Source organism: Carica papaya, chromosome 2, assembly GCF_054855325.1.
Source record: "Carica papaya isolate Zhongbai chromosome 2, ASM5485532v1, whole genome shotgun sequence".
In the NCBI taxonomy this organism is placed as follows: Eukaryota; Viridiplantae; Streptophyta; class Magnoliopsida; order Brassicales; family Caricaceae; genus Carica; species Carica papaya.
In genome coordinates this window covers 13331824-13345324 of record NC_142310.1, presented here as the reverse complement: position 1 = coordinate 13345324, position 13501 = coordinate 13331824, and the positions used below count along the sequence as shown (strand labels likewise).

General features: G+C 34.9%; 1 protein-coding gene across 1 annotated transcript; it reads left to right on the top strand.

Annotated features, from left to right (window-relative positions):
• The first annotated feature begins 9964 nt into the window (after positions 1-9964).
• Positions 9965-10557, top strand: LOC148268783 (uncharacterized). Its single transcript, XM_088212066.1, has 2 exons — positions 9965-10205; positions 10322-10557. The coding sequence occupies exons 1-2, from the start codon at positions 9965-9967 to the stop codon at positions 10555-10557; spliced, it is 477 nt and encodes a 158-aa protein (XP_088068192.1).
• The last annotated feature ends 2944 nt before the right edge of the window (positions 10558-13501 follow it).

Genomic DNA, 13501 nt, shown 5'->3' with positions numbered 1-13501 from the left:
AACATCTAGGCCATCGTATTGTTCCAGGATTTTTAGGTTGAGTCGTTCTTTGGTAGTGAGGCCTATCACCCTCTAGGTTTCTGATATTTTCTAGTGTCATTTTTTTCTAGGCCAGAGCTTTTGTACGGTGGATTCTATCTCGTTGCTTGATATTTGGTCAGGAATAGACTTGGCTTGAGTACTTTCACTTCAAAAATGCTTCATTTCTTTCTCCAGGAGGTCATTAATACCAGTTGTCTTCTTCCTTCCACCAGTTTAGGTTTGTCTTCAACTGCGACCGCGTCACTCATGGTTTTTATCCTTCACATTGAAGGCATTTTCCATGTTAAAAATCCTTGTTTCTTTGTGTGATGGTCTTTATACATCTTAGGGTAGATTTTATGCTATTTGTTTGTTGAATTTTATTTAACTTTCACTCCTCATAGATTCATTCAATAAGGGAGGGATATTTTTTGCTTTCGATTTTAGCCTAACTTTTCTTGGTTCCTTCTCATCAAAGTGGCATCAGAGTCTAGTTCACTAGTTCATTAGTTGATTGTAGATTTTTTGCTTGTTTCAATGATGAAGGTGAATGTAAGTAAAATGGTTTGTTTGGATCGAATAAATAATCACAAGTGGAAAGGAAAAATGAGGGATCTTCTTGTTGCGAAAATGTTGTATTAACCTATGTTTGCTTCTAAAAAACCTAAGTATAAATCAGATGAAGATTGAGAATTTGAGAATTTATAAGTATGTGGCTTTATTCGACAATGGATTGAAGACAATATGTTAAATTATATTATTAATGAAACAAATGCCAAAACTTTATATGCTTCAACGACTGAAAATAATAAGTTATTCTTACTTGAACAAGCTTTACACTTGCAACATAGAGAAGCTAGTTCTATACTTGATCATGTGAATGAATTTTAAGGTATCTTTAATCAATTATTTAGCATGAGTATCAGATTTGATGAAGATATTATTGGACTTTGTTTGTTAACTACACTTTCTCTTACTCATGGGAAAACCTTTGAGTATCTTTGACGAATTCAACTCCCGATGATATTGTCACCATGCAGTATGCAAAGACTGGTGTTTTAAATGAAGAGGTGAGAAGAAAAACTCAAGGGACTTCTAGTTCACAGTTAGAAATCTCAGCTACTAAAAATAGGGGAAGAAGTAAAAGTAAGGGTAGAATGGAGGCAAAAGTAGGAGTAAATCAAATTCAAGGTAAAAGAACCTTGAATGTCATCAATATGGTAAACCAGGGAATATCGAGAAATATTATTTCAAGTGAAAGAAAGAGAACAAGGTAAACTAAGGGCAATGACAACAGTATTGATCATGTTGCCACTCCCACTTCAGATGATGATTTAGCTGTAGTTTTTCAAGAGAATATCATCAATGTAGCCTATGATGACACCATTTAGGTTTTTAATAGTGGTGTATGCTTTTATGTTACATCAAGGAAGGTTCGTCACATCTTACACTCCAGGTGATTTTGGAATTATGAAGATGGGTAATTATGGGTGTTAAAGGTAATAGGCATTGGAACTATTTTTTTATGGACCCAAATTAGAACAAATTTATAGCTCAAGAATGTTAAACACGCACCAGACATTAGGTTGCATTTAATGTCCATTAGGAAGCTTGATGATGATGGCTATTGCAGCACTTTTGATGATGCAGAATGTAAACTCAGCAAAGATTCCTCAGTTATGGGTAAAGGAAAGAAGGCTTCAAGCTTATATTGGTTGCATGCTTTAATCTCTATAGATCTTATTAATGCAGTTAAAGGTGATTGCTCTTTAGAATTATGGCATAAGAGGTTGAGTCATATTAGTGAAAAGGGACTTAGTTGTCTAGCTAAAAAGAATTTGCTTTCAGGATTGAAAGGTGAAAGGTTAGATAGGTGTGTTCATTACTTGGTTGGGAAACAGAAGATGGTTTCTTTCAAACATCATTCTCTTTTTAGGAAAAATGATCTGTTTGACCTGGTTCATTCAGATGTTTGTGGTCCTTTAAAGGAAAAGTCATTTGGTGGTGCACTTTACTTGGTGACTCTTATTGATGATCATGCAATAAGAATTTGGGTTTTGTACCTTAAAGTCAAAAGATTAAGTGTTTAGTGTATTTAAATAATTTCAAGCTTCTGCTAAGAGAAAAACTAGAAAGAAGTTGAAATATATTCGCATTGATAATGGTGGTGAGTATTATACCTTTTGATGTATATTGCAGAGAAGATGGCATCAGACATCAAAAGACACCTGTTAAGGCTCCTCTGTTGAATTGCTTGGAAAAAAGGATGAATAAAACATTGATAGAGAGAGTCAGATGCATGCTTTCATATGCTAAATTGCCTAACTCTTTCTAGGGTGAAGGTTTGTATGTTGTTGCACATGTAATCAATATAATTCCCACTATTTTATTGGAAAATGATGTTCCTAATAAGTTATGGTATTGTAGGAATATTTCTTATTACCACCTACAAGGGTTTGGTTACAAACACTTTATGCATGTTCCCAAAGATGAAAGGTCCAAGTTAGATGCCAAGACTAGACAGTGTATCTTCATTGGCTATGGGAAAAATTATTTTGGTTACAAATGCTATGATCCAGTTCAAAAGAAACTTGTTAAAAGCCATGATGTTGTCTTTATAGAATATCATACTATTGTAGATATTAAAAAAGTTGAGAAATCAAAGCCACAGGTTGGTGGTTTAATTGATTAAGACTCATCTCATACAACTCATATTCCTGATACAGTTGAGGTTCATAATCATGTGATGTGCAAAATGACAATCATAATGCAGATGAGTACATACTCATGACAGATGGAGAAGAACCTAAATGCAATGAAGAGGCTATTGAAAGTGAGCAAAAACCAAAATGGATTACAACTATAAAGGATGAAATGCAATCTTTAGCTGATAATCATACTTTTGAATTGGTGAAGCTTCCTAAAGACTGAAAAGCCTTTAATAATAGGTGGGTCTATAGAGTGAAGTAAGAAGAGAATTCTTTATCTGCATGATATAAAGCCAGATTAGTCGTCAAGGGCTTCAGTCAGAAAAAGGAAGTTAACTTTGAGGAAATTTTCTCACTAATAGTCAAGATGTCATTAATTCGTGTTATTTTGGGGTTAGCTACTAGTCTTGATTTAAATGTTGAGCAAATGGATGTTAAAATTGTCTTCCTTTATGGTGACGTAGAGGAGGAAATCTACATGGAACAACCTAAAGGCTTTGTGGTGAAAGAAAAAGAAAATTATGTCTAAAAATTGAGAAAAAGTTTGTATGGATTAAAACAAGCACCTAGGCAATGGTATGAGAAGTTTGAGTCAGCTAAGGTTCAACAAGGCTACAAGAGAACTACTTTTGATCATTGTGTTATTATGTAGAGATTTTCTTAAAGTGATTTTATCATCCTGTTGTTATATGTTGATGATATGTTCATTATGGGTCCTATTTCTTCCTGAATTGATAGCTTGAAGTAAGAGTTAAACAAGTCTTTTGCAATGAAAGCTTTAGGGCCAAGAAAACCCATTTTTGGCATTAGGATCATTTGTGATAGAAAATGCAAGAAGTTATGGCTATCTCAAGAAAAGTACATTAAGAAGGTACTACAGTGATTTAATATGGCTAAATCTAAACCTGTAAGTACACTTCTTGCTATGTCTTTCAGATTGAGTGTCAAATAGTCTCCTTCTAATGAGCAAGAAAAAAAAACAAGCAGAAAATTCCTTATGCATCTGCAGCATGTAGCTTGATGTATGCTATGGCTTGTACTAGGATAGATATAGCTCATGTAATTGGTACTGTTAGTAGATTTCTATATAATCTAGGAAAAAAATATTGGAATACTTTAAAGTAGATTTTGAGATATCTCCATGGCACTTCTAGTTTGAAGTTGTGTTTTGGGATTGAAAAGCCCATTCTTAATGCTTATATATATTCTAATTTAATAGGGGATATAAATTGAAGAAAAGTTTACCTCTGGGTATCTAATTACTTTTGTAAGGGGGGTTGTGGCATGGCAATCTAGGTTTCATAAATGCATTACATTGTCTACTAAAGAAGTTGAACTCATTACAGCGATTGAAGCATGTAAGGAATTTCTTTGGATGAAGAAAATTGTGAATGAGCTTGGCTTTACATAAAAAAGATATGTCTTATTCTGTGATAGTCAGAGTGTTATTCATCTTGATAAGAATCCTATTTTTCATGATAGATCCAACCACATTGATGTGAGGTATCATTATATTCGTGATGTTTTGGATTCTAAGTAGGTTAAAGTTGAGAAGGTATATCTTGATGATAATGGTTCTAATATGTGAACAAGGGCTTTTTGTATGGTTACCTGTTTGGCAAACTCCTCCATATAGTCGGCAGGGGGGAAATTGTTAGGTTTGGGTTCCCTCTTATGTGAAAAACCCATGTTGTTTGAGCCCACTTTTTTGGTCTATTAGGGTTATTAATGTTTTAACCTATGTTACTTGTGTCTTAAGTTACTTGTGAGACAACTTCTCAACCAAGAAAAATACAGAGAACAAAAAGGAAGAGAAAAAGGAATTTTTGCTGAGAATTTACATCAGACCAGTACTGGTTTTTCTGGTGATCAGACGACCATTCATGTTCTGATTAGGCTGAAATTTGGGGGGCATTTAGAGAACTCATTGTTCTTCATTTTGAACAATGGATTAGTTTTAGATGGCTGGATTTCTAGTATTTATAGTTCAGAATTTATTATTCATGACATTTTTGCAGTAGTGACTAGTTTGGCTTTCTCCTGAGATCAGACGATTATTTATTGTCTGATTAGACTGAATTTATTGAGTATATTTGGGATAGATTGTTCTTTGATCTAGATGGTGAAAATCTGGATAGTTATTAAAAATCTGTAAACGTCTAATTACTAAAAAAAAAGAGTAAATATTACTAGTACACTTTTTAAGTTGTTTAAACTAAATAATCTTTTTGTTTTAAAAAATAGTTATAAGTTTAGGTAAATTATTTATGGAAAATAAATCAATACATTTTTAAAAAATTTAATAAAAGTGTATATTTATCATAAATATATATAATGTATATATCTATATCTTGTTAGTTTTAAATAAATATATTTATTAATAAGGTAGTTAAATAACTTTGTAAAAGAAATTCATATTTTGTTATCTTAAGTCTTTTTGTAACACCCCGTCACCTTCATGCTTAATTATGGTCATGTAACAACTTTTTTATTTGGGCACTAAGGGCGTTAACTATTTAAATTTGATGTTTTAAATTTCCATATAAATTTTGCTCTTTGTTTAAATTATTTTATTTATTTATTTATGTAATTTTATTACAAATTTTAATTTTTAGGAAAAATGGAGAAAACGATGGAAAAATCTTACAAAAATGGTAGGAAAATTTTCCCTGTCTGCGTGCTGTGCACATTCACACATGCGACCAGCTAAACGTACGCTTGCACACACGTCCAATTTGCACAAGGTGTAAGGTGCGCATAGGCACCTCGGCCAACACGCACGGCAGGCGTTGCCAATATGCAGCCTGCCTTGGGCGGTGTATGCAACACCTTAGGGGGCGTGCACTACCGTGAGCGTTTGGGAGGCGTGCGTCGTCTCATGGCTGACGAGCCCACAACATTTGTGCTAAGTCGTCACGTTGCTATTGTCTTGTCGGTCATCCGTCAGTCACGTCCCTCAGTTGTCCCGTCGTGTCGATCAATCCTTCTCCCCCTCTTTCCTCATAGATTTGTGCCACTTGGCAAAAATCTAACAGTTTTTTTCGTTATAAATAAGGGCCCCCTCCCCATTATTTCTTCACACCTCCTCTTCATTTCACTTTTCAAAGAAATTCTAAAGAGAGATAGAGAGCGAGAAAGACTTAGAGAGAAGGAAGCGAAGAAGAAAGAAAATGTAGGAAATTCTTCAAGTTTTCGGTATGGAAAATTTGGTATTATCATATACATTCTAAGGAGCTTCTTTAGAAATTATTAATTTAAAATATTGCATGATTTATGTGACATGGAAATTTCATGTTTTGAATAGTCTTTGAATTGTACATTAATTTATCAAGTGATATGATCCTGATAAAAATATGAATGAGGCATGAAGAATCGTGATACTTGCATTTAGACAGATGAATATATTATGAAAATGGACATGTAGGATAAACACTATAATGTTTATTGCACGACATTCAAAATGGTTAAACCCATTTGGCTATTATCTCTTAGGGGTTCTGTTCTCACCCATCTGGTTTGAAAAGACGTGAAAGAACCACTCCATATGGATGACAGTGTACCCTCTGACGAGGGTGGATACGCAATATGGTTGTAGGGGTCACAATAGCGATGTATGGCCGTGACTATAGTTTATATGTAGCACCACCATGGTTGGCACAGCTGTGGTCATAAAAAGTGTCATGGTTTGGCAAGTCATAAATGTGATGTAGTTTAGCAAGCTGTAACAGTGCTAAAATGAATTGAATTTATCATTGAAGAATGGTAGTTGGAAATTCATATTGCCCTCAGTAGATATAGGTCGAAACGAGAGGTCATAAGTATGTTTCATATTTGTTTGATTTTCTCTATTCTATGCATGATTGATATGAATGTTTTGATGTTAATGATTTTTTCTAAATAAATAAAAACATTTTCTTTATAATTAAAATGGACCCCATGTGGCAATCTTCGACAGTAAGTGGATAACATTATATTTTTTAAAAAGTTAAATTACCTTTAAAATCTTAGCAATATTGTTTGAATATTATTTTTCTTACTAAGTTTATCGAACTCACTCCTTTCCATGCCGCCTCCAAATGAGAACGATAGTGAGGACCCACTCATTGATTTACCCATTGAAACCTTTGAGGGTCTTGTGGATCCTAGAGTTGTTACGAGTGCATATTTTGTTCAGCACTCTGATGAGTCCATTTTTGTGGAGGCTTGTATATCATATTTTGCCAAACTTCTAGGCTTAATGTATGTAAAATTTGAAACTCAAATTTTATTTTGTAAGAGATTTGTAATTATTTATTCTGCTGCATATAATTATTTTTAATGCACTCATAATTTGTTTCTTTATCTAGCTCCGTTATGCTAGATTTTAGTATTGAGGATGTCACAAATTGTATCAGAGTAGTTACACGAACTAATCCTTTACACTGAGGCTATAGTCTAGGAAACCAACCTAGAGAACATAGGAGATTTCCTTATTCTTGAAACCAGCCACCAAATTATTGTCTTCTTTTCTTTTCTATAGGAGCAATGACTCGAGGAAGACCATCAATAAAAATAACCGAGAGACCCGAGGCTCAGGACATACTAACCAGGGTCGAATTCATCGAGCTCTTTCGAGCAATCCAAGGCCTAATAGTAGCCATGGGACAAAACCAAGCAAAACAATGCCACCATCCCCTAGCCCAAGACTATCACTCTGCTAACCACTCCATCTCACATAATATTGCCAAGTTTAAGATACTGAACTCTCCCCAATTTGAAAGAGGACCTGGCCCTTTGGCCGCAGAAGCCTAGATTAGGCAAATCGAGAAGTGTTTCTCTATCCTAGACCTAATCGAAGAATAGAAGGTCCCCCTTGCCACCTTTATGTTGATCAGTGAAGCATAACACTAGTGGTGACTTAAGAAGATATTCTGCCCACCCCCATCACTTAGGAAGTCTTCATAGATCCTTTTTTTGAAAACTTTTTTCCTGTATATGTCCGAGAAAAGGAGGAGGAATTTTAGGACCTCTGTCAAGAAAACATGACTATTAGTTAATATGCAATTTGGTTTACCCAGTTATCTCGATTTACCCCTTTACTAGTCACCCCTGAGAGTCGTAAGGCTTGGAAATTTTTGAAGGGTCTTTGTCTAAACATTTATGATCGAGTAGCATTGTTAAGGCCTAACTTTTGCACGGAGGTGTGCGAACATGCCAAGTTTATCGAAGAACTCATCTTGGCCCAACACCAACACACCACTTGAATCTATACCCAGCAGTAGCAAAAACAGCAGTAAAAGAGAAGGTTACCTGACCTTAATAATGATCGCCCTGACAAAAGATCCCAAATTGCTTTGTCCCCACCCACTGGAAATCCTACTCAACCTCCCCAACCATGCAAGAATTGTGGACATTTCTATAGTTATTAACCTGTTAGCATTTGAATAACACCTACTACAAGTGTGAAGCACTTTGTGAAGGATTGCCCCTAGAGACCCAAGGATCTTGCCTGATCAGTTGCCCAAGAACGTGTTTACTACCTCGATGAGCCTGGTGCCCCTACCACTCCTACCATCATCTAGGGTATGCTTTCTATTGACAATACCACTGCTCGAGCCTTGATTAATACAAGTGCTACCAATTCCTTTTTATCTTGTTCTTTTGCCTGTAATTTAGACATTAAGTCTGAACCATTGAATGAGACATTAGTAGTAGAAACACCCTCTAAGGGACTTTTAAAAGCTCACTGTGTGTATAGGAATTGTAAGATAAAAGATTCAAGAACATAATTACTTATAGATCTTATACTTTTAGATTTCTCAGGGTTTGATATAATTCTAGGTATGGATTAGTTAGAAAAGTATAGGGCGATTATTAATGTGGAAGTAAAATTATAACTATTCGCTCACCTAAAAAGTAAACTATTTTGTAAATGGTAATTAAGAAATATTCTATCGTGTATTTTTTTTTTTCTAATCTTGTGGTGAACAGAACATTGATCCAACAGTTTTTACAATTCTTATGGTTTGTAACTTTCTGGACATCTTTCCAGAGGAACTATCGGGGTCACCTCCTCCTCGGGAGATTGATTTCTCTATAGACTTGTTTCCTGGCACCCAGTCCATCTTGAAGCCTACCTACCATATGAGTCGTGCAAAATGGTCAAACTGGCTAAACTGGAATTCCAGCTCTCTGAACTCCAAGGGTTAAGATTCATTTGCCCCAACCTTTCCCCATGGGATGACCCTATACTATTCGTGAAAAAGAAGGATGGTTCTCTCAGACTATGTATAGACTACCACGAGCTCAATCAGGTGACTGTAAAGAGTAAGTACCACATGCCCCGCATTAATGGCCTTTTTGACTAGTGGCAAGGTGTTTTTGTCTTCTCTAAGATCGATCTCAGATCAAGTGACTATCAGTTGAGAGTGAAAGAGGAAGATGTTCCCAAGACAACATTTTGGCACAGGTACAGTCAATTCGAATTTAAAGTCATGCCTTTCGAATTGACCAATACCTCTGCCATGTTCATGGACGTAATGAAACGAGTCTTCAGACACACACTGGATCAGTACATCATCGTTGTTATCAATGATATCTTACTGTATTCCAAAAATCATAAAGAGCACATAGATCATCTCTTCAGAGTGTTAGAGAACCTCTAGTAGCACCATTTGTACACCAATTTTAGTAAATGTTCTTTTTGGTTGGACTTATTTTCCTTTCTCAATCATGTAATTTCTAGTAAAAGAGTTTCTGTCGATCCTTTCAAGGTTGAGACTGTCATCAATTGTAGCCAACCGATCAATGTTGTTGAAGTTTGTAGTTTCTTAAGATTGGCCAGTTATTACCAACATTTCATTGATGGTTTCTCCAAAATTGCAGACCCCTTGATTCACCTTAACAGGAAGGATATAGTCTTTAATTGGGATGATCTTTATGAAGAAAGTTTTGTTGAGTTGAAGTGTCAGCTCACTACAGCCCCAATATTGATCCTTCTTAACAATATTGGGGGATTTCAGGTTTTCTGTGACATATGTCGTGTAGGTTTGGGATGCACTCATGCATTATGGTCATGTATTCGCTTATGGCTTCAAGCAACTAAAGCTTCATGAGCGTAACTACCACAATCACGACCTGAAACTGGCTGCCATTATCTTCACCTTGAAAATATTACGTTACTTTTTGCATGGCAAGACCTTTGAGATCTACACTGATCATAAAAGTTTCAAAAGCTTGTTCATTCCAGTATCAGAATGGCTCTATATGAAGCCCTTTATGGTAGGTCCTTTCATTCACCTATCTATTGGAATGAGGTTGGAAACAGGCGTCATTTGGGACCATATTACATCCAAGAAACCATCGACAAGGTTGCCATTATCTACGAGAATCTTATCACTGCCCAGAGTCGCCAGAAGAGCTATGCTAACAACCCTAGGAGATCGTTGGAATTTATAATTGGTGACCATGTCTTCCTCAAGGTTTTGCCCTACAAAGGTAAAGTGCGATTTGGAAAAAAATGTAAACTGAGTCCTTAATGTATAGTACCTCTTGAGATTTTTGAGTTATTGGACCCGTGGTGTACTGCCTGGCTCTACCACCGAAACTTACAGGTTTGCATAATGTTTTTGATGTCTCTATGCTTAAAAGGTATTACCATGACCCTTCTCACATTATTCCACACCAAGAAGCTCAGGGTCAAGCAGATTTGACTTATGAAGAACTCTCAATCAAAATTCTCGATTGGATGGAGAAGGTCCTGCACAACAAGAGAATTCTGATAGTCAAGGTGCAATGGCAGCATCAAACTTCGAAGGAAGCGACATGGGAGTTAGAAGCAAAAATGTAGGAGAAATTTTTGTACTTATTTGTAACCAATTTAGAACACCAAATGTTTTAAAAGTGGGGGGAATGTAACACAACGTCACCTTCATGCTTAATGATGGGCATGTAAAAACTCTTTTATTCGGTCTCTAAGGCTGTTAACTAATTAAATTTGATGTTTTCAATTTTCATATAAGTTTTAAGCTTTATTTTAAATTATTTATCTATATTTTAATGTAATTTTATTACAAATTTTAGTTTTTAGAGAATGAAAAAAATGGCAGAAAAATCCTGCAGACCACGAGAAATTTTTCCCACTTGCACGGGCAAGCGTGCCACGCACATGCACGTAGACGGTTAGCTGGACGTGAGCCAACGTACATGTCCCATTCGTGTGAGATACGAGGCATACAATCTCCGCATGTAGGAGCCTCGGCCAGCGTGTACGGCAGGTACTACTAGCCTGCAGTAGGCCCACTGCCCCTTGAGGGGCGTGTGCCACCTAGTTGGGAGGCATGCACCATTCGTTGGCCAATGTGCCCTCAACCTTCACGCTGAGCTATTGTATCACCATCGTCTTGTTGGTCGTCCGTCAGTCACGTCCGTCAGTCGTTGCGTCGCGTCAATCAATCCTTCCCTCCCTCTCTCCTCACAAATTTATTCCACTTGGCAAAAATCCAATGACCATTTTTCTCTATAAATAAGGGTCCCCTCCCCACCATTTCTTCACACTTCCTCTTCATTTCACTTTTCAAAGAAATTCTAGAGAGAGAGAGCTAGACAGAGAGAGACTTAGAGATAAGGAAGGAAAGAAAAAAAATGGAGGAAACTCTTCAAGTTTTCAGTAAAGGAAATTTGATATTTTCTCATACATTATAAGGAGCATTTTTACAAATTATTAATTTAAAATATTGCCTGATTTATTTGACATGTAAATTGCATGTTTTGAATAACCTTTGAATTGTACATTAATTTATCAAGTGATATGATCGTGATAAACGTATGAATGATGCATGAGGAATCGTGATATTTTCATTTAGACACATGAGTGTATTATGAAAGTGGACATGTAGGATAAACACCGTAATGTTTATTGCATGACATTTAAAATGATTAAATCTGTTTGGATATTATCTCTAAGGGGTTCTGTTTTTCCCTATTTTGTCTTAAAAGACGTGAGAGAATCACTCCATGTGGATAATAGTGTACCCTTTAACGAGAGTGGATATGTAATATTTACACATGATTGATATGAATGTTTTGATGTTAATGATTTTTTTAAAATAAATAAAAACATTTTCTTTATCATTAAAATGGATCCCATGTGGCAATCTTCAATGGTAAGCGGTTAACGGTGTATTTCTTTAAAGTTTAATTACCTTTAAAATCTTAGAAATGTTGTTTAAATATTATTTTTCTTACTGAATTTACAGAACTCACCCATTTCCATGCCCCCATCCAGATGAGGATGATAGTGAGAACCTGCTCATTTATTTGCCCATTAATGCCTTTGAAAATCCCGTGGATCCCTGAGTTGTTATGAGTGCATATTTTGTTTTACACCCTTATGAGTCCATTTTTGTGGAGGCTTGTATATTATATTTTACCAAGCTTCTAGCTATAATGCTGTAAATTTTGAAACTCAAATTTTATTTTATAAGGTATTTATAATTATTTATTATGCTGCATATAATTATTTTTAATGCACTTATAATCTATTTCTATATCTGGCTCTCTTATGCTATATTTTAGTATTAGGGATGTCACACTTTTTAAATTAGTAATGCTAGTTATTTCCAATAATTTCGATAATAATTAACATCTTCGTAAAACATCTGGATAACTCGTACATGAAATATTGCCACACAAGTTATAAGCACAATACAATGACGATACATTATGTAAAGACATATATACATCTCCCTTTCTACATATCTTGCTATACCTCCTTTGAGAGAATTTACTAGCAACACTCAAGAATTAATGGCAGTTATCTAGCCCCGATGGGTAAAAAATTCTACTGAAATAAGACTTTATATCATATATTTTAATCCCTAATGATCATACATAAGGATTCATTAGGATATAACAAAAGATCAATGATAACATAACTACTAAATCAACCAAGACCATCCATATGTGGTCGAGCTATACCCATTATAGGAGGCCCCATCATATTCAAAAATCACGAGTATGATATTATTGAAAAAATGTATCATTATTAAACCTTAAATGATACTTCTAGAAGCCAACCAACTACACCCAAAACTAACACAACAAAGGATTAAAAGAACATACAGAATTATGCAATGAATACTTAAAAAATAGACAAAATCTAATGAAGAACTTTATAGAAATTCAATCTAATGTTGATACTAATAAATGACATAAAATGAGAACTATCAATATGAGATCAGGAAAGAAAACTTTATCTAAAAGAGTAAATTCCGTGTTATTATATTTCAATCTCTACCTACACTCTACATAACCAAAATACATAAAAAAAAATAATGATCATAATAGAAGCATACCCAAGCAATTTTTCCCAAAATCTAAAAAGATAACCCTAAGTTGTTGCATATTCAAAAGGTAAAATAAAATATCATTGGTACTGTGAAAGTTTAGGTTTCCTACCTTGAAGCCCATTTAAAATATATCCAACAGATATGTGGAACTTGAGAAATAAATGACCACATGCATAAATAAAGAAGGTTTAAAATAGAATCGATACATTCAAATATATATAATAGACTGGAAAAAAAAAAGATTTGTATTGCAGAATTTGCATGCTAGCTTCAAAGATTAGCTAATTAAATGTGGTTCTAACCTCTATAAGAGTCATTATGACAAGTGGTTACCGAATTGCTTTGATATATCTAGTTAGAAGATTTAGCAATCAATAAACAATCAACGTCTATTTATCAACTATATCTACTTGATAAAATATAATTTGAAAAATAACATATATG